This window comes from Rhinopithecus roxellana, chromosome 17 (genome assembly GCF_007565055.1).
Source record: "Rhinopithecus roxellana isolate Shanxi Qingling chromosome 17, ASM756505v1, whole genome shotgun sequence".
NCBI classification, from domain to species: Eukaryota; Metazoa; Chordata; class Mammalia; order Primates; family Cercopithecidae; genus Rhinopithecus; species Rhinopithecus roxellana.
The window spans coordinates 62,220,996-62,248,599 of NC_044565.1; the positions used below are offsets into that span (position 1 = coordinate 62,220,996).

At 46.7% G+C, this 27,604-nt stretch overlaps 1 protein-coding gene across 1 annotated transcript in view; it reads right to left on the reverse strand.

Moving 5' to 3' along the window:
- Positions 1-27,604, reverse strand: part of EFR3B (EFR3 homolog B) — a 111,296-nt gene that overhangs the window by 43,140 nt on the left and 40,552 nt on the right. The window contains exons 2-4 of the mRNA XM_030920463.1: positions 19,029-19,105; positions 17,312-17,439; positions 6,945-7,095 (exon numbers count right to left, since the gene is read on the reverse strand). Of these exons, the coding sequence (XP_030776323.1) occupies positions 6,945-7,095; positions 17,312-17,439; positions 19,029-19,105 (356 nt within the window). The remainder of the gene's footprint in view (positions 1-6,944; positions 7,096-17,311; positions 17,440-19,028; positions 19,106-27,604) is intronic.

Genomic DNA, 27,604 nt, shown 5'->3' on the forward strand with positions numbered 1-27,604 from the left:
GGGGCATTAGGGTAGGGGGAACAGGGTGCTGCACAGCCTGAGTCACAAGGAGGGACGTCTCCAGGATCCCCATAACCCTGGCCTGCTGCAGGGGAGCCGCCCTCCCCCTCACCTGCTGGGTGACTCGCTTTGCACCAGCCTCCGCGTGGGCTTGGTTTGAGGGTGTGGCACAGTAAAAGCATAAATGCCTGTGTGCCATTGACTCTGGGTTACTCAGAGTCCAACATTTTAAAAATTGAGGTAAAAATCACATATCATAAAATTAGCCATTTTAAAGCACCCAATTCAGTGGCATTTAAGTCATTCACAATGTTTTGCAACCAAAACATTTTCCTCACCCCAAAAGGAAATCCTATATCCACTCAGCAGTCCCTCTCCATTCCTCTCTCCCCCTTCACCTGGCAAACACACATCTACTTCCTGTCTGTACGGATTTACCTAATTGTTTATCTCATATAAGTGGGATGATAAATATGTGACCTTTTGGTTGTATCTACCTTTCAGCTCTTGTGAATAGTGTTGCTATGAACAATTGTGTACAACTATTTCTTTGAGAACCTGTTGTTAATTATTTTGGGTATATATCCGGCGGAGTTGCTGGGCCACATAATTCCGTATGTTTAACTTTTTGAGGAAGCACCAAACTATTTTCCATAGGTGTTGCACCATTTTACATTTCCACCAGCAATGCATAAGGGTTCCGGTTTCCACACATCCTCGCCAACATTTGCCATCTTTTGTGTGTGAGACTGTGTTTTTAATCGCCATCTTAGTGGGTGTGAAGTGGTGTCTTGTTGCGGTTTTGACTTGTATTTCCTTAATTATTAGTGATGTTAAGCATCTTTTCATGTGCTTCTTGCCATTTGTATATCTTTTGGGGAAATGTCTATGAAAGTTCTTTGTCCGTTTTTAATTTGTTGTTGTTGTTGTTGTTGTTGTTGTTAAGTCTTAATAATTATTTGTAGGCCGGGCGCGGTGGCTCAAGCCTGTAATCCCAGCGCTTTGGGAGGCCGAGACGGGCGGATCACGAGGTCAGAAGATCGAGACCATCCTGGCTAACATGGTGAAACCCCGTCTCTACTAAAAAATACAAAAAACTAGCCGGGTGAGGTGGCGGGCGCCTGTAGTCCCAGCTACTCGGGAGGCTGAGGCAGGAGAATGGCGTAAACCCGGGAGGCGGAGCTATTTTCTCCCATTCCGTGGGTTATCTTTTTACTGTCTTGATTGTGTCCTTTGGTGCATATAAGTTTTACTTTCTTTTTTTTTGACAAAGTCTCACTTTGTCATCCAGGCTGGAGTGCAGTGGAATGATCTTGGCTCACTGCAACCATTGCCTCCTGGGTTCAAGCAATTCTCTCACCTCAGCCTCCCAAGTAGCTGGGATTATAGGCATGCACCACCACACCTCAGCTGAATTTTGAATTTTTAGTAGAGATGGGGTTTCATAATGTTGGCCAGGCTGGTCTGGAACTCTTGACTTCAAGTGATCCACCCACCTCGGCCTCCCAAAGAATTGGGATTATAAGTGTAAGCCACTGTGTCCAAAGTTTTAAATTTTGATGAAGTCCAATTTATCTATGTTGTTTCTATAGTTGCTTTTGCTTTTGATATCATATCTAAGAATCCATTGCCAAGTCCAAGACCTAAAGACTTATCCCTATAGTTTCTTCTAAGAGTCTTATAGTTTTAGCTCTTACATTTAAGGCTTTGATCTATTTTGAGTTAATTTTTGTGTGTGGTGTGAGATAGAAGTGAAAGTATAAACTTTCAATCTATGAATCTTCATAATATTTTACCGTTCGTATACACTAGGCTAATATATTAGATTGTTTATGTAGAGGATCTCGGCATCATCAGATTTAATATTTTTAGTTTATCATTAGTAAGTGCCCTTAAAAAGTCAGGACATGTGGTGATTGACACTGTCCCCAAGACATGCATCTGCACCCATCATGCAATTAGGCAAGTGTGCAGAAGTGAATCCCCAGTGAGTAAGGAGCTTAGCAGGCCCTGCCTCCCCACCTTCTCCTGGCTTTTCCAGTCCCTCATCATGATCCAAAGCCCAAGCATTCTCATTAAGGACCGGAAAGCATCACTTAAATTTTCGCTGGGCACGGTGGCTCACACCTGTAACCCCAGCACTTTGGGAGGCAGAGGCAGGTGGATCACTTGAGGTCAGGAGTTTGAGAAGAGCCTGGCCAACATGGTGAAACTCCGTCTCTACTAAAAATACAAAAATTAGCTGGGCATGGTGGCAGGTGCCTATAATCCCAGCTACTCGGGAGGCTGAGGCAGGAGAATCGCTTGAACCCAGGAGGCGGAGGTTGTAGTGAGCCAAGATCACACCACTGCACTCCAGACTGGACAACAGAGGGAGACCCTGTCTCAAAAAAAAAAAAAAAAGCATCACTTACATTTTTTAAATTGTACTTTACTGCATGTAATGTACAGGAATGGTATTAGCAAATTTGGATTTTGTGACAAGTCTCTGGACTACTTCATCCTTGGGGTGATCAAGCACAAGCTGTATGAATACCTACCTGGGATGAGGGAAGCAAGGGAGGGACACGGAGAGGGAGAGAAGAAAGAATAAAAGAAAGAAAGGAGGGAAGGAATCCTACACAGGCTTAAGACTAGAATGGGTCAGTGGTTCCCAGACCTAAATGGCATCACATGGGAAGCAAAAATATACAGACTCCCAGGTCTCCTCTCCAGAGATACAGGTCTGGTTGAGCCCTGGGAATCGGTAGGTTTCTAAAGCTGATTGGTCCGAGTTGGGGACCTTGAAGGCCATATGGTTTCTGAAGAGACACTCTACAGAGGGGAGATTTGTGCTATGCCAATTCAGGGAGCAAAACCAGGTCTGAGGGAAAAGCTACAGGGAGGAAGAGTGGGCTCAAGTTAAGCCTTTTTCTTGGCTTCTCACCCACAAGGCCAGGGGCTGCCTTGTGATAGACTAAGTCTGGCCATGGGGGGCATCTGCACAGAGGCTGGGTGCCACGCTTTGGAATCTAGGGCCCAGTGAGGGGCTTTTGACCTTGCCACCCCTCAGATTCTAGGGAGAATATTAATAGATGCACAGGGGCCAAAAGAATCACTGTCTAAAGCCAGCGCTCTAGCTGTGTGAGCACAGACAAACCATCTCACTTCTTGGGATCCCATCTCTACATTGAGAAATCCAACAAAATGAGGGGTTAGATGAACTTGATTCATTTTGCTTTCTTTTCCTTTTCTCCTTCTTTCTCTCCTTCCCTTTCTTTTGATTTCCTGGCAGCAAAACCTTTTGTCCAAATGCTGCAAACTTCCATACAAACAATGAAAAGGTCTGGGCGTGGTGGCTCACACCTGTAATCTCAGCACTTTGGGAGGCCAAGGCAGGTGGATCACTTGAGGTCAGGAGTTTGAGACCAGCCTGGCCAACACAGCGAAACCCTGTCTCTACCAAAAATACAAACATTAACTGGAGCCAGACGCTGTAGCTCATGCCTGTAATCCCAGCACTTTGGGAGGCCGAGGCGGGCGGATCACTTGACATCAGGAGTTTGAGACCAGCCTGGCCAACATGGTGAAACCCTATCTCTACTAAAAATTAGTTGGGCATGGTAGCCGGTGCCTGTAGCTCCAGCTACTTGGGAGGCTTTGGCAGGAGAGTCACTTGAATCCAGGAGGCAGAGGTTGCAGTGAGCCGAGATCGTGCCACTGCATCCCAGCATGGGCAACAGAGCGAGACTCCATCTCAGAAAAGAAAAAGAAAATTAGCTGGGCATGTGGCCAGCTAATCCTAGCTACTGGAGAGGCTGAAGTAGGAGAATCACTTGAACCTCGGAGGTAGAGGTTGCAGTGAGCCAAGGTCACGCCAGTGCACTCCAGCCTGGGTGACAGAGCGAGGCTCTGCCTCAATAAAACAAAACACAAACAAACAAAAAACCCTCAGAGGTGGCTACTGGATGAAGTAGCAGTAAAGGGCCTAGAGACTCTATTCCTCCTCCCTCAGTCCCCCTTTCCCCCCACAAAGCCCTAAATCCCTGTGAAGACCTGTTTGGAACTCCTGGGCTAGACTGTAAGATAATGTCACACACTAGCATGCTGGCAGGTCTAAAATGATGAGGAGCAAAAGGACACTCTTCTCAGGAAGGTTCAAGAAGGTCTGGGCTCAGAGAGCCAGAAAGAGCATCAGACAGGGGACAGCAAGAGAAAAGGCTGCCTTCCAAGCTGCACTCTGGAGCTACTGCAAATATTTGACTTAACTCACTGACAATAGCTTGTCCTTATATCATCATCATTGTCTGCAGTATAGCAATCATTAGTCAACTTGCTCTGGCTGATGTGATGATTCACTGCGATGGGGAATTTGCAGGACACTGAATTTTCCAGGCCGTAGCTGACAAAACACCTACCCTGGGCTAGGATTTCCTGTGGGGGAAGCTAGAGCTGGTGGCCACCTGCTTCCAGTGGCCCCCACAGATGCATGGTGGCAGGTTCATTTTTCATTCAGATGTTCTCTGGAGTTATCTTAAACAGGACAACCAAAACAGTATCTGAAGCTGTTGCCAGGGCAACTTGACAAAGGACTTTCCCCTCAGCTATAATATGTGTAATGTGTCAAAGGCAGCTGGCTCCCAGGGAGAGGAAAGAGAAGGGAATCTGTATAGGTTGCTACTCTTGGTCCTTGGAAGGAAAGTTGGAAGACTCTCTTCTGGTTAAATCAACTTATGTAGAACAGGAAAGCAGCTCTGACCCATGCCATAAAAATTCAAGTTGGGGGCAGAGTGCGGTGGCTCATGCCTGTAATCCCAGCACTTTGGGAGGCTGAGGTGGGTGAATCACTTGAGCCCAGGAGTTTGAGACCAGCCTGGACAACATGGCAAAACCCTGTCTATTGTAAAAACACAAGTATTAGCCAGGTGTGGTGGCGCATGCCTGTAATCCCAGCTACTCAGGAGGCTGAAGCAAAAGAATCACTTGAACCCAGGAGGCGGAGGTTGTAGTGAGCCAAGATCGTGCCACTGCACTCCAGCCTGGGTGACAGAAAGAGGCTCAGTCTTTTTTGTATGTGTGTGTGTGAGACGGAGTCTTGCTCTGTCGCCCAGGCTGGAGTGCAGTGGCTGGATTTCAGCTTACTGCAAGCTCCACCTCCCGGGTTTACGCCATTCTCCTGCCTCAGCCTCCCAAGTAGCTAGGACTACAGGCGCCCGCCACCTCGCCTGGCTAAAGAGGCTCCGTCTAAAAAAATAAAATAAAATAAAAAAATATAAATTCAGGTTGGGAGGCTAAGGGGCAAACCTTAAACTTTTGTGATATCTGCAGATAGATAAAGGCTTCACTTAAGATCTGTAAAATAGTCATATCTAAGCTGCATGAAGACCTGGAGCTTAAAGTATGTCCTGAAGGGGAAGGAATGGGAAAGATGGCAAGATATTAAAGACAACCAGGGTGTGGGAGTATGTTTAAATGCACACATGAAGCAGAGAGTTTCTGACATATCTGATAGCTCTTTTCTAACAAAATCATACTCTCCCATGACCGCAGCCACTTCCACTGAGACCAGCATTAGCTTGGAGGACTAACAGAGACCAAGCTGAACCTGCTCATGGTACTGATGAAAAGACTGAGGCCTATAAAAGGTAGCCTGCTTGACGCTTCACAGCGAGGAAAGGGCAAAACTAAGCCAGAAGCCCTGTGTCCTGCTTCCCCGTGGTCTTTCCACTGATCTGGTACCTTTGTCCTGGGGACATCATTTTGCTCTATCTTTGAAAGAGGCATAACCTGGATAGCTTTCAAGATATGCCCCCATAGAGTGCTGAGTGGTGAGGGCCCTGGGCTCTTCCTGCCCTCCAAACAAAGCCTCTGTTTCCATAGATTTTTATATCTATTTGGGGTCCCACTTAAAATTATTCGAGGGGAAAAAACTCTATTAGTAAAAAGTTTGGAGATCATCAATATAGCGCTAAACACATTAGATGGTGTTAATGGTTGCACAACTTTGTGAATACACTAAAACCATGTTTTTGTTGTTGTTGTTTGTTTGTTTGTTTGTTTGTTTTTGAGGCGGAGTCTCACTCTGTCTCCCAGGCTGGAGTGCAGTGGCCAGATCTCAGCTCACTGCAAGCTCCGCCTCCCGGGTTTACGCCATTCTCCTGCCTCAGCCTCCCGAGTAGCTGGGACTATAGGCGCCTGCCACCTCGCCCGGCTAGTTTTTTTTTTTTTGTATTTTTAGTAGAGACGGGGTTTCACCGTGTTAGCCAGGATGGTCTCGATCTCCTGACCTCGTGATCCACCCGTCTCGGCCTCCCAAAGTGCTGGGATTACAGGCTTGAGCCACCGCGCCCGGCCGTTTGTTTGTTTTTTGAGATGGAGTCTCTGTTGCCCAGGTTAGAGGGCAGTGGCGCGATCTCGACTCACTGCAGTCTCTGCTTCCTGGGTTCAAGCGATTTTCCTGCCTCAGCTTCCCACGTAGCTGGGATCAGATTACAGGTGTGCACCATGACACCCAGCTAATTTTTTTTTCTTTTTTTCTTTTTCTTTTTTTTTTTTTTTGTATTTTTAGTAGAGATGGGGGTTTTGCCATGTTGGCCAGGCTGGTCTCAAACTCCTTACCTCAAGTGATCCACCTGCCTTGGCCTCCCAAAGTGCTGGTATTACAGGTGTGAGCCACTGTGCCCGGCCACCACAGGGTTTAAAATAGGATGCTTGAAAGTGGTGAATTTTATTTTTAAAAATTATTTTATTATATATCTATATAAATTATATACTTGTTTAAATTAAAAAATGAAAGGGCCCTTTGTTCACACAAAGGGAGACCCTAAAACAAGCAGTGTATCACACTTAGGGTTGGGAACCAAATAGGAACAGAACATGACAGTGACGACCCCAAGGTCTCCCTCTCCCCTGCCAATCCCCAGGATGCGGCTGGGAGACCTGGAGCCCCCTGGGCCGCTCCTTACCGAGTTGGTGCCGAGGATCTGCAGGTTGGGCTTCTCCGACTCCAGCAGCTTGGCCACCATCTTGAGGAAGCTCTCCACGAAGAGGTTGATGCTCTGGCAGTGGCAGGCCATGAGCAGCTGGTCCAAAGCCTCCATGGCAATGCACACGTACCTGGGAAGGGCAGCACACGCCGTCACCGGCTGTGGCCCTGCCACCCCATGGCCTGACCGGGGCATGAAAGGTGTCAGCGCAGTGACCTGGGCAATGCAGCATCCGGGTTATGAGGCTCCCCCACAGGCTGCCAACGTCTGGATAGCCTTTCCAACAAGTGTCTGCTCCAGCCTAGAACTGAGTCAGAATGAATCAGGGCTGGAAGGAAGCCTAGGGACCAACTCATCCAGCCCCTCATTTTACAGATTAAGAACAGGAGGACGGATGAGATAGAGCATTTCATGAGTCAACACAAAGAGCAAGATTGATGCTCACAATAGCAAACTCTAAGTCTAAACTCTGTGAGGTTGGGGAATTATCCAATCCAAGTCAAGAAGTGTTTATTGAGTGCCCACTGTGGAAAGGCTCTGTCCTAGACAGTGCAGGGGGTGTAAGGATGAAGAAGGCAGTCCTTCAACTTAACGAGCTGAGATAAATACACAGATATTCCTTTAAAGGGAAAATAAATCCTACAAGAAAATCATGCATGATGTCCCATGAGGTTTCCAAGGATGGAGAGAGATGGCTCAAGTGGGGAGGAAGTCAAGATCTTTATGAAGAATCTAAGACAGGCCTGAGGACCAGCTTTATGGAATAGAAAATTTGCAGGTGTTGTGTTTGGAAGCCTCAGAAATTCCATGATAAAGTACTATGCAAGCAATATGGTTAGCAGCATTACTATGTTTGGATGATACTCCCTACCCAGGGAATAAGACAGACAAAATGGACACAGAATAAATTTTTTTCTCAAGAGGAATGTTCCCTATGTGAACTAAGTCTTTAAACTACTTAAACAATTCCTCTGAAGTCTAAAGACTGAGTGAACAACTTCAGAAACCAGGAATACACAACATCCAATGGCAAAGAGCCAAGTCCTCTCACTAGATGACTGACAACTAGTATGGTTTGGCTCCACGTTCCCACCCGAATCTCACCTTGAATTGTAATAATTCCCACGTGTTGAGGGGGGCACCAAGTGGAGAGAACTGAATCATGGGGGCGGTTTTCCCCATACTGTTCTTGTGATAGTGAGTGTGTTCTCATGAGATCTGATGGTTTTATAAGGGGCTTCCTCTTTGCTTGGCTCTCATTCTCTCCCCTGCCGCCATGTGAAGAGGTGACTTCTGCCATGATTGTAAGTTTCCTGAGGCCTCCCCAGCCCTGCAGAACTGTGTGTGTCAATTAAACCTCTTTATAAATTACCCAGTCTTGGGTATTTCTTCATAGCAGCCTGAGAATGGACTAATGTAACAAAATAAAATGTCAACCTAAAGCCTAATATCCTCTATTCTCTATTCACAATTCTACTCTCAGAATAAGCAAAAAAGAGGGACATGCCATCTCCTACCTCCAGCTCCTCAACCCCTGAAAATAACAGTCTCATTTGTTATTCTTGCTGTTCTCTCCTCTGTGCTAAATATACTCAAGTTCTCCCAAACTAGCCTTCACAGGACAACCCCCAATTATCTTAGTCGTCTTCTTCAATGCTTCTCATAAATCCCAAGAAAAATGCCAAGAATCAAATTCCTAATGAGAAGGAGAAGGGCACCTCTAAGCTCAAACTCCATATTTGTTCCAAGAGTGTGACATAACTAGTAATGTCTACATCATAAAACATACATCCTTCACTTAGAAAGCGTTTGCATTCTAAAGAAAGAGAGGTTTTGTGTTTTGTTTTTGTTTTTGTTTTTGTTTTGTTTTGTTTTGTTCTGAACTTCTAACAAGGAAGCTGCTGCAAACCTTTCAGAAATTATTCTGGTTAAAACCTTTACAGTTTTGGAGTTAAATTTCCCAGGCAGAATGCTAGATGTCTCCCCTAAAATATGTCCCCTTGCCTTTCCCTAGAAATTCAGAATTTTAGCTGTGCAGGTGGCTGTTCACTTGGGACTCCATTTCCCAGTCTCTCTTGCTGTGAGGTGAGACCACATGACTAAAACACTGCCATTAAAATGAGGGGAAGTGGCCAGGGCATGGTGGCTCACACCTGGAATCCCAACACTTTGGGAAGCTGAGGTGGGTAGATTGCTTGAGCCAGGGGTTCAAGAGAGCCTGGGCAACATGGCGAGACCCCTTCTTTATGATAAATACAAAAATTAGCCAGGCGTGGTGGTGGATGCCTGTAATCCCAGCTACTCAAAGGCTGAAGTGGGAGACTCACGTGAGCCTGAGAGGTTGAGGCTGCAGTGAGCCATGATTGAGCCACTGCACTCCAGCCTGGGGGACAGGGTGAGATCCTGTCTCAAAAATAAACAAACAAATTAATTAATTAATTAAGAGAAAGTGTTGTGAACAATATCAGCATCTGTTGATTGTAAGACACAATTGCCCTCTATGTCCTCTCTCTTTCCCTCTTCCTACCAGCTGGGAAGTGGAAACAACTGGAGATCCAGAGATGAAAGCCATGTGTTGAAGATCTCTGAATGACCTCATGGAGCAGAGCCCACTGGCCTACTCCAGACTGATGTGAGAGAGAGGAAAAGCACTTTCATATTGCTGGAGCCACTGTCTTTTGAGTTTCTTTATACTCTAAATAGTACAGGCACCTAATAATCAGGTTTGGGAGTGCTTTAGAAACCTGATGGCACAAATAAAGGTGAATTCTGAGCAATCCAAAGCAAACCAAGTGACTGGCCTCATTGGAAAGGGAAGCAAGAGCTAGAAATGTTTCCTATCCTGCTAAATGGGAGATCATTGCAAGGCTTCATGAACTCAGAGTTTGGGCGCATGTGCCCATTACAGGATGGTGATCCTTCTACTTGTAATGTCAAATCATGTGGAATAGAAAAGTACCTCCTGATACAAAGAAAATACAGGGGAGGTAAAGTAAGCAGAAAACTGTAAAGCCTACTTGGGGTGCCCAGGAATCAGGTTGATGTTCCCTGAGTCAAAATGAAGTAGCAAAAGGCCTCTCTTGCAAGATCGCAGCAAAGCTGCCACCACAGGACTTTAAAATGTTAAAGGTGCTTGAAACTCTAAAGTCAGGTTCACATGCTGTAAATGTAATAAAGGATGAATTAAAAGATTCGTTCTTCTTTATGTCTTGACCCAAGTCATATCCATCATTGAATGTTAGGCAGATATTTAAAAACAAAAAATTTCTTTTTTTTTGAGACGGAGTTTTGCTCTTGTTGCTTAGGTTGCAGTGCAATGGTGCAATCTCGGCTCACTGAAACCTCTGCCTCCCGGGTTCAAGCGATTCTCCTGCCTTAGCCTCCTAAGTAGCTGGGATTACAGGTGCCCACCACCACGCCTGGCTAATTTTTTGTATTTTTTGTAGAGATGGGGTTTCACCATGTTGGCCAGGCTGGTCTTGAACTCCTGACCTCAGATGATCCTCCTGCCTCGGCCTCCCAAAGTGCTGGGATTACAGGTGTGAACCACCACACCTGGCCTATTTAAAAATTCCTGATTAGCTAGTCTTTGTCTTTTTTTTTTTGTTTTTTTTTTTAACAAAGTTTGGGTGAACAAAAAGCATAGGGAGGATGACAATAGGACAATTTCAGGAGCTCTTTCAAGGCTACAACACAAGGCTCCACAATACCTCCTGGGACAGCTACCCAGTTTCAGATATTGCAGTCAGACTGCCTCATACTTAAGCTAGCTTTGCAAATCCAAACATAAAAAAAAATAAATTAACAGCAGTCATGACTTCTAAATTTTTAAAAAGGTATCAGCTACTTCTTACGTACCCTTGAGCTAACTTCTACACCAAGCAACCAGAAAATAAAACAGCCTTTAAATGCTGAAATGTTCTTTTCCACTTTTACAAAATGTTTATTTCTTTTATCTAGAATAGCTGAGTCAACTACTATTAAATGATTCTTTAATGATATTAAATTAAAGTATTATTGAATAGTTATCTGGGTCCACTCACAGATGGATCAAGGCATGCTCTATCCACAGAGTGTTTTTCAAATACAAAGGCAGCCTTGGCTCTTTGAGCTCCTCTGGTGAGCGGGAGCCATGCCTACCATTCCTCCTTGCTCCCGGGACAGCCATTCCTGGCTCTGCAGCCTCGCCCTTCAGAGGCCATCACAATCACCATCCAGGAAACCTGCCGTGCCTTGCAGACCCAGTCCCAGTATGTTTCAGGTCCACTGTGTACAGACTGAATTCTGCAGGGTTGGGGAAGCAGACTGGGCTGGAGCCCTTCCAAAGGAGACAGGCTTTCCCTGCAGAGAGACCTGGACACCTTCAGGCAGCCAAGCATGGTGGGTAAGAAATGAGGGCAGTCAGCTTGGGATTCTCTTCCCTTACGAATCATCCCGGCATCCTTCTGTATGAAGGGATCTGCGGCATTTCACCATTATTATGGTGTTTAAATGATGTAAAGGAAGGGGTGGGGTTGGGCAAGAGAAGAAACTCAAGGCCTCGCGAACCTCAGAGCTTAGATTACTGCTTTTCCTCTTCCTGCAAAAAATTCCAGAAATTCCTGATATGGAAAAACCATCTGCTATGAAAAAAAATAAAAAAATAAAAAAATAAATTGGCTACTTACCAAGAGTGGAAAGTGGAAAATTTCCATTTTGGTAGAAGGCGAAAATTATGGTAGAAGTGAAACTGAAAAGTAAAGAAGTACAAGGCCCAGTTCTCTGAACACATGATCCTTTGTTCCTCGTCTCTGATCCAATAGTAAGGATGGAATGTTTATAATTATGAACTTGAGCTTTTCAAAGCATCTTAGATAATTCGAAGTCAATGGGACCTTGGAAGCCCCGAGTCCAACGCTCTCCATGTTTGTGCTATTTTATTGTAACCTTCTTGAGTGTGTCTAATCTGTTACACACTCAAAAGGAACAGAACCTGGGATCCCCAGGTCAGAAGGTTACTACCAGCAGAGATCTGATCTGGGGTGGGTGTCCTTGAAGGACAAAGTCATAACAGGTCTGAGAATCTGAACTGGCCTAAGAAAGGAGGAGTGGGGAGTAAAGTCTGGGAACCAGGGTTAGTTGGAGAGGAAAGGCAGATCCAGGGTCAGGGATTAGGGTCAGCAGGCAGGATGAGGGAGGCAGCTTTAGTAGGGCCAGGCATTGCGCAAGAATTGCTCAAGAGCAGTGGCCTGGACAAAGAACCTCTTGTTCCAGGTGGTTTGAGTGCATTTGGTCAGCCCACTCCTAGACAGAACCTTCTGGGTTTTAGGAGTCCAGAAGTAGGGAGAGAGGGCTGACCTCAGCTAAGGAAGGGAGGGATGACCCTCCTCATCTAGTAAGCGTCTGCGGTATCCCTATCTCAAGGTCAGCCATCCTCCAACCAAGTTCAGGGTCCTTCTGGTGAATGTGTATCTCTTAGGAGTGCCTCTGGGTCAGCTCCAGGGCCAGGGTCCTCAGATTAGAGAAGCCCAACCCTCTGGCGTGGCCATCTCCATCCACCACGGCTTGGTCCTAGCTGGGTGAGAGCTCCAGGCACTGGGGATCCTGACGGTGTCTTATATGGCATTCTGTATCCATCAACGCTCAGGGGTCACTGTCGACTGAGCCAGTCTTGCCCAGCACTGCTGTTCCCTCCCCTGCTCTCCCTTAGTTTCTAGGGGACGTGCTCACATTGGAGTTGAACTGGAAGGGAAATGTAAAGAGAAGGGAAAATAGAAGGACTGCTCGGTTTTCGCTGTTCTGCACATCACTGCCCATCATACTGCAAGCCCATGAACAATGCCTTGAAATTCACATCTCATCCTCTCTCTGCTCACATTTGGCTGCCCACCACCATCCCTATGCTAAACACCTATGAGCCAGAGTCCACACACAACTGAAATGGGGTGACAACGTGGGGAGGCAGTGGGGCAGATGAGGGTGGTTCTGCCCCTGGGTCCAGCATCCAAGGTTCATGTCCGTATGGTCAAACGCCAAATACAGACACCTGCATCATGGCAGGAAGACACAGCCTCTCACCCTGTCTGCATGAGAATATTTTACTCTTCCAAAGCTGCCATCAGTGATGAGGAAGATAATGATGATGTATGTGGCATTGGGTACAAAAAGATGGGGAGGGCAAAGAGAGACAGAATAAGAGATCAAATCTAACAGATTTTTCTTCTCCAAATGTTTATGAACAAAGCCCTTAGTGAGGCCTTCAGGGTTTAAATACTTAGAGGCCACAATGGCTATTTTTAACAGAATGGTACTAAATTTGAATTGCAGTTGTAAGGGCAGTAGAATGATTCTGAGTGGCTCTGCTGGCTCTAGGACATTTTTTACTGAGAGAACCATCACTGAAGAGAGAGCTGGTGAAATTAGTATTAAGTGTTTAATGTTAGAGCTAGCATATTAGTTTTAGGTTCAACCTAGGATAAAGTCATTTTTACTTGCTTGAGTATAATTTACAATATGTCAAGGCCCTTAATATAATCAGCATGCATGGTAGATTTGCTCTTATTCAGGATGTAACCTCATTTTATTATATACAATGATTACAGAAACATATTGATTTGGATCCTGCTTTTTACACCAAGGGTGGCTTGATTTAAGATTCGCTGGTGAGGCCTGTGCTTTCTAGACTTCTCCACCCCATCAGCACCATGCACATTTCACTGTAGTTCAAGACTGGCTCTGTCTTCTCCTGCCAGGAGGAAGGGGCCTTAGATGGCAGTGGGGCTGATGGGCAGCTGCAGGGGGAGGCCCATCAAAGAGATCAAAGTGAGGGAGAGCACCAGAAAGACCCACAGAGCCAGTTGGGTGGTCAGCCAGTCCATGTGGAGTGGGTCTACAGCAGGTGTGGCGGGGGTGGTGGGCTTGGCTGGGTTACAGGCAGGTTGTGGAAGACCCCAGAAGTCAAGCTGAGGATGCTGGATTTTTTTCTCAGAGAGCTAGGAAAGTACAGCTTGGGGTCTGTGTGTTGAAGATCATACATAGCAGTATTAACCCGGAAGGACAAGAGCAGGATGGGGAGCAGGGAGACTATGTCCAAGGCTACTGCCATCATCTGAACGAAAAGAGAAGAGCCTAGACCAGGAGAAAGGCTAGAGTCGATGAAAGTAGAGGATGGCTATAAAAGACTCCGTGGAGGCAGGGTGTGGTGGCTCGCATCTGTAATCCCAGCACTTTGGGAGGCTGAAGCAGGTGGATCACGAGGTCAGGAGTTCGAGACCAGCCTAACCAACATGGTGAAACACCGTCTCTACTAAAAACACAAAAATTAGCCGGGCATGGTGGCACACACCTGTACTCCCAGCTATTCAGGAGGCTGAGGCAGGAGAATCGCTTGAACCCAGGAGGCAGAGGTTGCAGTGAGCCAAGATCACGCCAATGCACTCCAGCCTGGGCGACAGAGCGAGACTCCATCTCAAAAAGAAAAAAAAAGACTCAGTGGAGAATGGAACCAACAGGACTGAGAACCGCGGCCTGAATCCTGAATCCACCCAACCCTCAGCCCCTATGAGCAACGCCCCCAGGAATATCTGAGTGTTCTCCTGACATTCAGTCTCTGAATTGTGGCATGATGTCTGGGCAGCAAACACAATGTGCTCTGCAATTCATGTTTTTTATTGTAGAAGTAACACATCCACATAAAGAATATTTAGGAAAAACATAGAAAAAATAGATACAAAACAAAACAAAACAAAACAAAAATCCCCAGCCACACTGTTCATAAAATGAATACTCCTAACATATTGGTACGTTCTTTGTTGTTGTTGTTGTTGAGATAGGGGCTTGCTCTGTCACCCAGGCTGGAGTGCAGTGGTGTGATCTCAGCTCACTGCGAACTCTGCCTCCTGGGTTCAAGCGATTATCCCATCTTAGCCTCCTGAGTAGCTGGGACTATAGGTACATGCCCCCACACCCAGCTAATTTTTGTATTTTTGATAGAGATGAGGTTTCACCATATTGACCAGGCTGGTCTTGAATTCCTGACCTCAAGTGATCCACCCGCCTCAGCCCCTCAAAGTGCTGGGACTACAGGCATGAGCCACTGCACCTGGCCAGTATGTTCATTTTTACTATATTTTCTAGCCATTTAGATTTGTTGTTGTTGTTGTTGATTTTTTAACTTTATTGCAGATACTGTCTACATAATTATGGATTCTGGTTTTCATTTACTTAAAGCATTTTCCAAATTATATGGAAAGCATCTTTATAAACACCAATTTCATTGACTAGATAACATTTTATCAAATGACATACACCATGATTCACTGACCTATTCTCCTCCGGCTGGACATTTCATTTCCACTTTTTCATTTTTATAAATAACAAGATAACAAACATCTCTGTGTGTGAAGGTAGACTGTATTTAACATTGATTCCTTGGGGCCTGGCACAGTAGCTCATGCCTGTAATCCCAACACTTTGGGAGGCCGAGGCGGGAGGATTGCTTGAGCCTGGGAGTTCCAGACCAGCCTGGGCAACATGGTAAAACCCGATTTATACAAAAAATACAAAAATGAGCGGGGCATGGTGCATTCGCCTGTGGTCCCAGCTATGTGGGAGGCTGAGGTGGGAGGATGGCTTGAGCCCAGGAGGCTGAGGTTGCAGTGAGCCAAGATCATGCCACTGCACTCCAGTCTGGGTGACAGAGCAAAACCTTGTCTCAAAAAAAAAAAAAAAAAAAAAAAAAAAGGATTCTTTGGGATCAACAAATAGAAATGGAATTACTGAGTCAAAGGGCATAAGTGTTTTTAAAGCTCTTGACACATTATTTCAAAATTACTTTCTAGAGAGTTTCAACCAATTTGTACTCTTTCTAGAAAAGAATGAAAATGCCTCCCATTTTGCCATCTATTGGTTAATACTGGAAATTATATTTCCTTTGTGATGAATTTAATAAGTTAGTATCTTAATATTTCATTATGTACCTTTGATCACAAGTCTTTTGGGTGTCATCCCACGTGTGTGGCAAGTTCTCTCTCCTCTCCTGTAAGTCGCTTGTCTGTGGCCCTTGCCTCAAATCTCTTAGTATCTCAGTTTCTCCACTCCACCCACTATTTGGTATGAGCTACTAATATATAAGTTTGAATCCTTTGTCTTAATTTTCAAATATACTTTTTTGTTGTTTGTCTCTTAAACTTTGAGTGTTTCTTTTTTCTTTTCTTTCTTTTTTACTTTTTGAGACAGAGTCTCTATCTGTCGCCCAGGCTACAGTGCAGTGGCGCACACACAGCTCACGGCAGCCTTGACCTCCTGGCTCAAGCCATCCTCCTACCTCAGCTTTCCGAGTAGCTGGGACTACAGGTGCATACCACCACGCCCAGCTCATTTTTGTTTATTTTTTGTAGAGATGGGCAGTATGTTGCCCAGGCTGGTTTTGAATTCCTGGGCTCAGTGATCCTCCCCCTTCGGCCTCCCAAAGTGCTGGGATTATAGGCATGAGCCACCGTGCCTGGTCTGAGTGCTTCTTCATTGACATCAAAATATTTAAATTTTTCAACAGTTAAGTCTATTGATCAGTCACTTGCTTTAAGAGTTCTTCACTCTTTAAACATAGAAAGCCCTTCTTTTCAGAAGGTTGATAAATATTTCACCTAAGTGTATTTTTAATGGACAAATTGCCCTTAACTCTGTCTTCTTATTAGAATGTAGATGACTCCTCCTTAGTTTTCAAGACAGTAAGTGGGATAAGGCAGGATAGGTTGGATGAGGATGGCGGTGCAATCATAGCCTCAATTTTTATTAAGGCCCCAGACTGTATGAGGGCTTCTGTATGGAAACACAAGAGAGAATGGATGCTGGAAGAGGTGCTGTAGGAAGCCAACACCTTCTTCTTCCCAAACCTCGGCAGCAGCATCACCTGCCTTTGGAAGATCACAGGGGATATACTCCTTAGCCCCAGTCCCCAGTTTTCTTGGTCTGTTTGATAATCTATTTCTTTTTTTTTTTTCTTTTTTTGAGACAAAGTCTTACTCTGAGAGTCACCCAGGTTGGAATGCAGTGGCACAATCATGGTTCCCTGCAGCCTCGACCTTCTGGGCTCAAGTGATCCTTCTGCCTCAGCCTCCCAAGTAGCTGGCACTACAGGTGTGCACCACCACACCTGGCTAATTTTTAAATTTTTTGCAGAGATGGAATCTTGCTATGTTGCCCAGGCTAGTCTTGAACTTAGTGATCCTCCCACCTTGACCTCCTGAAGTGCTGGGATTACAGGTGTGAGCCACTCTGCCTGGCCATCATTTTCTTAAAAGGACCCTATGTTTAGCCTAACAATATAGTTCCTGACATTCTCCCTCCCTCCCTTCCAAACTACTTACCCATATCGATGACGACCCACATCACGGATGAGCCTCTCAGAGAGGTAGGCGCCAATACGATCAAGCTTTTCTGGAGCTGAGAGAGCATAGAAGGTCAGCTTCTCCATGTTGGTCTTCACCAGTCCATCCTGCAGGAGAAAACAACTTGTGCTCACTGTGGCCACACTACGGCTAGATGAGTTCAAGTCTAGAGAAAAATAATCATTCGACTGAATCAGCATTTACAGAGTGCCCTTTATGGATGTGCCAGGCCACATGTGGGTTTCAGTGACAGGCAGATGATTAAAACATAGTTTTAGTTATAAGCTCACACCTACAATCCCAGCACTTTGGGAGGCTGAGGTGGGCAGATCACGAGTTTGAGACCAGCCTGGCCAACATGGTGAAACCCTGTCTTTACTAAAAATATGAAAATTAGCCAGGCATGGTGGTGAGTGCCTGTAATCTCAGCTACTCAGGAGGCTGAGGCAGGAGAATTGCTTGAACCCGGGGAGTGGAGGTTACAGCGAGCCGAGATCACGCCATTGCATTCTAGCCTGGGCGACAGAGCGAGACTTCATCTCAGAGGGGGAAAAAAAAAGAATAGCAAGTGATACAAATGTATAATGTTTATATGTGTGTGGATGTGTATGGATATATACACATGAATGCATACATGTATGTGCGTATGGGTGTGTATATATATACACACCGTGTGTGTGTGTGTCTAAGAATAGATGATACAGCATCATTAAAAGCCATCCAAGCAGGGCGCGGTGGCTCACACCTGTAATCCCAGCACTTTGGGAGCCTAAGGCAGGCGGATCACAAGGTCACGAGATCGAGACCATCCTGGCCAACATGGTGAAATCCCATCTCTAATTAAAGTACAAAAAATTAGCTGGGCATGGTGGCACGTGCCTGTAATCCCAGCTGCTTAGGAGGCTGAGGCAGGAGAATCTCTTAAACCAGGGAGTCAGAGATTGCAGTGAGCCAAGATCGTGGTACTGCACTCCAGCCTGGCGACAGAGCGAGACTCCTTCCCCTCAAAAAACAAACAAACAAACAAACACCCCAAATGTTGGAGAGCCGGCACCGAGGCACACACAGGACGAAGGCAGCTCTGCAGCTCTTAGGGAGCTCTACAGAGGATGCTCCCATCAAGACAGGCCATTGGTTCCCAGAGAGCAAGTCAAGTACATCAGATCCCAATGTTTCCCAGACCACAACCCACAAAGCAGCCTGACGGGTGGAGAGGTGGCTTGGAGGCCAGGCCAGTTGTGTGTACGCCCCTAGATACCTGGCAGACACAGAGGGTGGCAGCCAGGGGGAAAGACCTGGGCTCCTGAGCCCAACCCAAGACAGGGGAGTCCTCACACTGAGCAGCAGGGAGCTACGATCACTCAGAGTTAGCAGCTCCAGGGGCAATCACGCAGAGACACGCAGGAGAAAGATGTCTCGGTTGGACAGTGATGGCCACAAGCATACCGAGATGCACTTTCAGCTGCCTTCTGCGGATCCAAATGCCCTCATCCTTCATGTCCCTAGCAGCCTCTCACCCCTGCCCAGGTGGTGTGGCCCAGGTTCCAGTTTCTCTGGGAAGGCTCAGTGTCTGGGGACCCTGACAGGGCCTGCCTTCCCCCCACCCTCCGGCAGGAGGCCTGGCTTCCAAGCTGCCCCCGTCAGAGGCCCTGCCTGGACCGTGAGAGCCACGACGCCTGCCAGAGACGTGACCCACCTCGGGATCCTCAGGGAAGATGTTGTCAACCAGCCTTTTGTACCTGGGGCGTAGGGCACTGCAGCAGCCACACACACCTGGAATGAGAACGGGAAAAACTGTGAGCAAAGCCTCCTGGTCAGGTCCAGAAAAGCTGGGAGCCAGGGCTGGGGCGGCCTGTGAAGAAACAAACCAAGGCTGGAAACCGGCCCCTTCCTTGGAGGGCTTGGGACCTTGTCCTCTCAGAGTTGGCATCTCTCATTGTCCCCTGTCCCCACATTCTAAGACATCTGCCATGTGCCATTCTGGCATCTTCATGTCTTTTGCTTGGGGGTTGGGCACAGTGTCATATGCAAGGCCAGGCCACAGGGAGCATTTTAAGGGGTGAGGCTTCGTGGGTGGGAACTTACATAAAGGTCAGGTGCTGTGCCCACCTACTGTGCTGTTACACACACACACACACACACACACACACACACACACGTTTCCAGGACAGGAATATGAAAGTGCCTTCTGCAGCTCAGGAGTCTAACAGAGCACCCTGGGAAGATGGATTCAGGTTTGGGGGGCAGGTGTTCTTCCCGATCTGCCCCCTCGTTTGCTCCTAACTTTCTTTATTCCCTGCTCTTCAGTCTCCCTCTATTGTCCTACCTCCTGGAGCCATTTCCATTATAGAAAGTTATGTGCAACTATGATAAATGGACATCATCATCAATGATTCACATTTGGCGATGCATCTTTAACGCAGTGTGATGGTGGAATTTGAAAACTGCGGCCTTTTAGAGTTGGGCAGGGCCTTAAGGGCCATCCAGTGTGTGGTTCTCAAATGCCAGACCCCAGTGAGGTTTGCACCAATCTGTAGCAAAATGAAAAATCTGACAACCCTGTGGTATATTTGTGTAAAGCTAAATTTACTCCATTGAGAAGACTGAAGTGACCTCCTCCTTCATGTTTTGGTGCTGTGAAGTGATGGTGTTAGGAAACCAGTGATAAAAACAAACCCGCAAAATTAGAAGTTGGCAACTCTAGGTCTCACCATAAAAAGTTTCAATTAGTAAAGGAATAATAGCCATTGCACTTCTTCAGTCAACCTCCAAATCCACCCAGCTCCACCCCTCACTGAGGGGATGGGCGTGGAGGAGGAGAGAAGAGGACATCAGGGAGGGGCCCAGGGGGCCTGGGAAAGTCCACCTCCTCCCTCCCCTGCAGTAAGCGCCCCTTCATTCTGCCAATTACAGATGAATTCTATCTGTACAAGCACACCACTTGAAATGCAAATATGCCCTGGGAAGATTAAGCCTACAGATCATTCAGAAAAGAATGTGTTCCTTCATTGGGAATTACTTTAATCACAAAAGAGGTTTACACAGGGCAGAGAAAAGAGTTCTTTGGGAGTTTTGATTGGCAGGGGGTGGGTGGGTGCCACCCAGGAGGAAAGAGCAGCAGTTTCGGCTCTGGGGTGATTTGGGTTTGGGGATGGGCACGTCCTTGGAGTAGCCATGGGGCACCAAGAGGATGGCAAGAGCTCAGGGGCAGATAACTTATTTGTGATCCCCTCCACCACCCTCAGCCTCCACCCACCCCAGCATGGAAGGGACCAGGCAGACCAGTGGGCGGGCTGCATGCCCAGGCTCTCCAGGCTTAGCCTCCTTGCCCGACCTCATTCCTGGCATCTCCTCACCCCTCCCTGCCCCTGCCTGAGAAAAGGTGTTAGGGTTCTGGGTGGTTGGCATCCAGGGTTATTTCTTGTGATGGGACAGCTCCCCAGGGCCCAGTCCCCCTTCTTGGGCCTGGAAGCCCAGGGTTTAAACCTGCGGCTGCCCAGTCTTCTGCCTGGCGCAGTTGCCAGGATGCGTCTTTCCAAGGTGCCCAGGTAGCACATGCTCCACGCTCTCCCAGCAGCCTCCCTTGTCACAGTCCCTAAACCAGGAACACTGGCCCTTTGCATTTTCAGGGGGTGAGGAAACAGGAACATGGGGAATTTAGGACTAAAAAAATTGTAGTGTCAGTTCCTCCCTTGAAACTTTCTGAAGGGCCTGTGAGCCAAGGCCTGCGCTGGACAGAGGCCAAGCTCACAGCTGCTAGAACCCAGGCTTGTCAAGGAGAAAGCTCAATACCATCCTGGGTACTCACGATAGAAACTTCCACATAGCCCCCCAAGGGGGCTGTGAGGTTGTCAGTGCAGCTAGTCCAGCTGGAGAGGATTCCCTGAGGCATCAGGCCGGGACAGTCCTGGTCTGGGGACACCGACTCTGTTCTTCTCAAATGAAAACCAGATAGGCTGCTGCCTCCTGCTCTCTTGTATTCCAGAAGGGGAGCTCCTCAGGCCACCCCTTGCTACATCCTTCCTCTCTGGTCCACAGGCCCTCCAGGGAAGGCACCCTCTCCAGCACAGAGGCCTCCAGGAGCTGCCACCACGCAGGGTCCATGGTGGGAACCAGTCCCAGGCAGGGCCCCAGGGCCTTTCTGGACCAGTAGAGAGGAGGTAAGAAGGCCTAAAGAACAAGAGGGGAAGGTGAGGTTTTCCCGGCTTACTCCCCAACACCTCCCTCTTGTCTTTCCTTTCTTCCTAACCTCATCAGACCCTTTGAGGGGCTAGGGAGGCAGTGTGGCCAACAGCATGGGCTCTCAGGTCAAATCCTGGCACTGCCACTTCCTAAACTGTGACTTGGAGCAAGTAACAACATTCTCTGTGCAGGGTGTCCTATCTCTATAACAGGGCTAGGGCTATCCCACAGGGCTGGTAGGAGTCCAGAGCCAGTCCAGGGCTACAAAGCACCTACAGCAGGGCCAGGACTGTCAGGCCCCAGGAAGGTTCTGGAAGCTGCCCACCCCTTTCTGCTTTCCCCCAGGCCCAGTGCTATTGAGCCCTTCCATCCATGCCAGCTGGTCCATGCAGGCTTGGTACATCTTAGCAGGGCTATCCCATTGACCACTTGCTTGGCCACAGTGACCAAGGCCCGTCCAAAGGCATAAGAAGTGAGAATCACAGTACACACCTTCAGAATACTGTGGGTCTGAAACACATGCCACTTCCCCAAGGCAGCTGTATGCACTTGCAAGTAATGATACCTTGACCTCAACCTGCATTCCTGTCAGGTCACCTTCCCAAAGCCAGAACCTCAGCACCAACTCTACAAACCCCAATGCAAAGGTGACACAAACATGAGGTCACACAACAGAATGGAGTCACAAACAAGAGGCATGCTGGAGAGAATCCATGGGACTTGCCATTGGAAGGCCACTAGTGGAGTGGCTGCTGTATGGTAGGGGAAGAGGAGGTGAAACTTAAGGGACTGACGAGTGCACGAGGAAGCTACAGCAATCAAGGCAGAGTGCTTCTAGTGAAAGAACTGACAGGTGGATCAGTTGGACATCCACGTGCCAAAAAATGAATGTAGACACAGCCCTTACACCCTGCACAGAAGCTTACTCAAAATGGATCATTCACCTGAATGTCAAACACAAAGCTATCAAACTTCTTGAAGATAACATAGGAAAAAGCCTAGATGACCTTTGCTTTCTCCGATGACTTCTTAGATAAAAAACCAAGGGCACAATCCATGACAGAAAGAACTGATAAAATGGAATTCATGAAGATTAAAAATTCCTGCTCTTTGGCTGGGTGTGGTGGCTCAAGCCTGTAATTCCAGCACTTTGGGAGGCAGATGTAGGTGGATCACTTGAGGTCAGGAGTTCAAGACCAGCCTGGCCAACACGGTGAAACCTCGTCTCTACTAAAAATACAAAAACTAGCTGGCCGTGGTGGCGGGCGCCTGTAGTCCCAGCTACTCGGGAGGCTGAGGCAGGAGAATCACTTGAACCCAGGAGACGGAGGTTGCAGTGAGCTGAGATCACGCCACTGCACTCCAGCCTGGGCAACAGAGTGAGACTCCATCTCAAAAAAAAAAAAAAAAAAAAAATCCTGTTCTTCAAAAGGTGCTATCAAGAGAATAAAAAGTCATAGACTGGGAGAAAGTATTTGTAGAAGACAGCTAATAAAGAATGTGTGTGTGTGTGTGTGTGTGTGTGTGTGTGTGTGTGTGTGTGTGGTCTTCAAAACATAAGGAACTCTGGACATAGTTTGGCTGTGTCTCTACCCAAATCTCATCTTGTAGTTCCCATAATCCCCACGTGTCATGGGAGGGACCTGGGGCGAGGTAATTTAATCATGGGGACAGTTACCCTCATGCTATTCTTGTGATAGTGAATGAGTTCTCGTGAGATCTGGTGGTTTTATGAGGGGCTTTTCCCCGCTTCACTCTGTACTTCTCCTCGCTGCTGCCATGTGACTAAGGACATGTTTGCTTCCCCTTCTGCCATAATTGTAAGTTTCCTGAGGCCTCCCCAGCCATGCTGAACTGTGAGTCAATTAAAGCTCTTTCCTTTATAAATTACCCAGTCTCAGGTATGTCTTCCTTAACAGCATGAGAATGGACTAATACAAACACTTAAAACTAAACAATAAGAAAACAACCCAATTAAAAATGGGGCCAGGCAGGGTGGCTCATGCCTGTAATCTCAGCACTTTGGGAGGCTGAGGCAGGCGGATCATTTGAGGTCAAGAGTTCGAGACCAGCCTGGAAAACCCTGTCTCTAATAAAGATACAAAAATTAGCCAGGTGTGGTGGTGTATGCTTGTAATCCCAGCTACTCGGGCAGCTGAGGTAGCAGAATCACTTGAACCCAGGAGGCGGAGGTTGCAGTGAGCCAAGATCACATCACTGCACTCCAGCCTGGGAGACAGAGCAAGACTCTGTCTCAATCAATCAATCAATCAATCAATGGCCTGAAACCTTAACAGACATCGCACCAAAGGCGATATGCGGATGGCAAATAAGCCTATGAAAAGATGCTCCATATCATATATCATCCAGGAAATGTAAATTAAAACAATGAGATAACACTCCACACCTATTAGAACGGCCCAGATCCAGAACACTGACAACAGTGCATGCTGGCAGGGGTGTGGAGCAGCAGGAACCCTCATTCATTGCCGGTGGGAATGCAAACTGGTACAGCCACTTTGGAAGACAGTTTGGCAGCTTCCTACAAAATTAAATAAACTCTTTCCATATGATCCAGCAATCACACCCCTTGGTATTTACCCAAAGGAAATGAAAACTATGTCTACACAAAAACCTGCACATGGATATTTACCGCAGCTTTATTTGGAATTGCCAAAACTTGGAAGCAACCAAGATGTCCTGCAGTGGGTGAATAAACTGTGGTACATCCAGACTATGGAATATTATCCAGCACTAAAAAGAAATGAGCTATCAAGCCATGAAAAGACATGGAGGAAACTTAAATGTATATTACTAAGGGAAAGAAGCCAATCTGAAAAAGCTACATACTGTATGCTCTAAAAAATAGAGTCTTCAAAAAAAAAGAAAAAGTACATGGGGTAGGAGAGCAGATGCTCTGGAGAGCAGAGCCACAGTCCCCAAACTGTGTTCCATGAAACACTAGCTGTGTGATGCTAACAAGCATTTCCCAGAAAAAGGCTCCAAGGACAAATAAATATACGAAGCCAGGCATACTAAATCCCCCTATACCAGATTCATAGCACAAATAAATATATTCTGAAAAGTCAACAGCCACCAGCACCCTCCTTTTGGCCAAGTGTGGTGACTCATGCCTGTAATCCCAGCACTTTGGGAGGCTGAGGTAGGCGAATCACTTGAGGTCACAAGTTCTAGACCAGCCTGGCCAACATGGTGAAATCCTGTTTCTACTAAAAATATAATAATTAGTCAGGTGTGGTGGCACAGGCCTGTAGTCCCAGCTACTCGGAAGGCTGAAGCAGGAGAATCGCTTGATCCGGGGAGGTGGGGGATGGAGCGAGCTGAGATTATGCTACTGCACTCCAGCCTGGGCAACAGAAGGAGATTCCGTCTCAATAAATCAATCAATCAATAAATAAATGAAATCATTGTGATGAATATTTTAATTATGCTTTTTTCAAGACATTTATTACCTACTTTAAAAACAGGTGGGAAATAGTAAGGAATATAATACTATAAATGTATCACATTGGGAACAGCCCTAATTTTAGAGTTTAAAGCGTACTGGTGTTTAAGTCCTGCTTCTGTCATTCCACCTTTGAGTTCCAGGCCCAATTCCATCATTCGACCTTAAGTTTCCTTATCAATACAATAACAGATTTTCCCTAAGTTACAGTTTTATGATGGAAATCCCAGATCATTTGCCACAGAATCTAAAAAAAGAGAAATTATCTTGAGCTCTGATAGTTGGGGAAGGCTTCCCAGAAGAGAGATACAAGAAGAGAGGGGGTAGAGTTCATGGCAGTGAGAAAGACAGTGGGTGCCTTATTCCCTGTGAGTCAAGCACAGCTCTAACATACTTCACAAGCACCAACTTTTGTAATCCTTACAACAACCTGTGAAAGGAAAATAAATCTTGGGGCCCCCAAATCACTAAGCTGAAGGGAAAAGTCAAGCTGGGAACTGCTTAGGGCCAACCTGCCTCCCATTCTATTCTAAGTCACCCCTCTGCTCACTGAGATAAATGTATATCTGTCGCCCAGGCTGGAGTGCAGTGGCACAGTCTCTGCTCACTGCAAGTTCTGCCTCCTGGACTCATGCTATTCTCCTGCCTCAGCCTCCAGAGTAGCTGGGACTATAGGCACCCGCCATCACGCTCAGCTAATTTTTTGTATTTTTAGTAGAGACGGGGTTTCACCGTGTTGGCCAGGATGGTCTCGATCTCCTGATCTCATGATCCACCCGCCTCGGCCTCCCAAAGTGCTGGGATTACAGGCGTGAGCCACCACGCCCAGCCTCAGCATAGGTACTATTTTTATCACCATTTTATAGATGAGAAAACTGAGGCATTAAGCGGTTAAGTTACCTGCCTAGAGCCACACAGCTAATAAATGACAGACTAGAATCTGAACCCCAAAAATCTACCTTCAGAGTCCATGTTCTGAAATATAAAACCAGGGAAGCGATGCGTTACCATTGTCACAGAGCTAGGGAAACTGAGGGCTACGTGGAAAGAGAACCACTAGGCCAGTGCATCTCAGGCTGTAGAGTGCACGAGTCTCTTGGGGATCTGGTTAAAATGCAAGCTCCGATTAGACTCTGGGGTGAGGCCTGAGACTCTGCATTTCTTTGAGGTTCCCAGGGGATGCTGATGCCCCTGGTCCTAGGACCACTCTTTGAGTCTGCAAACCACCAGAGCATGGTGGTTAAGAATCTGGGCTTGGAGGTCAGACAGGCTTAGGATGAAATCCTAGCTCTTCTCATTTCTTACTGTCTGGCCCTGTGCAATAGTCCACACTTCCTGGATAGGTAATCGAAGCTGACGGCAGGAGATTCCCAGTTCTCCTCTCCAAGAGGAGAGCTGGGGGAGCTTTGGTCAGGAGCGCCCAGCCTCTGGGTCCCAAAGCAGCTTAGTGGGTGCTGGGAACCCACAAGCACCCCTAGAAAGCTTCCAACCCAACCATGGTGAATTCTAAGTAGCCACAAAACCCAGCTAGGAAAGAAACAAATAATAGACATTAAAAAGAAACTAGAAACAGTTCATTGTAACTAGACACTAAATAATATGTTTTTATATATTTCTTCAATCTCACTCTGATGGCATTTATTCTTAATGTATTCATACATAGAAATTGTGGAGTTTAACTCACAACTATATGCCTATAAAAGAATCATTTAATTCTGAGCCATTTTATTGCTAAGGCAGAAGCACTTTCCAACGGGTCGTCTTTCACTCTCTGGAGATCGTGTCTGGCAGATCCAACCACAGTAGCCGAAGGTAAATTTATGAAGGATCCTCTTCTGTCACTAGGAGCTGTCTTACCTGATATTTTCATACCTATTTTAAGGAAGAGAGGGAAACGTGATATGGCCAGTTCCCTGGTATGTAGCTGCACTGCCAATGAAAAGGCAAATCGGTAGGAATAAACCAAATGTTCAATGACATGATTTTGGCAGCTTCCTCCTTTAAAACCATAAGAATGGTGAGACCTCCCTCAGTGGCTCATTTTGCCCCAAACCCCCGTCCGGAATGTTCTTTCCCATGTCCTCTGGCCTCCCACTCTCATGTCCCTAAGGTCTCTGCCCAAATGTCACCGAGCTGAAAAGAGCTTCCCTGACCAGCATTCCACTTTAATTTTCTGTCCTGATTTATTCCTTTTCATAGTGCTTTTTACCAATGGACACAGTTCATCGTGTCTACACTCCATCTCCCCACTAGAAGGTAAGCTCCTCAAGTATAGGACCTTTGTCCATTTGTCCCCACTGTGTCCCAGGGCTGGAATAGGGTCCAACCCACTGGTGGTGGTGGCAGGGGGTGCTCATACAGGTTTGTCGAATGAAGGGATGACGGTGTGATTGAGCAGAAAAGCAATGATGAATTTCAAGGTCAGTAATTTCAAAGTCAGTAAGTCAAAGTCTATGAGGCACTTAGCAAAGGATCTCCGGGTGCTTGCAAGACAGTGCTCCCAGGGGAACTTTGGGGAAAAGTTCCTATTATAGAACAGTTGGCTCCTGTTCCTGAACTTGGTGCCCAGCCCATCTTCTACGGCTGCCAACACCTATAGCTCCTGAGGCCCAGCTCACTGGGAC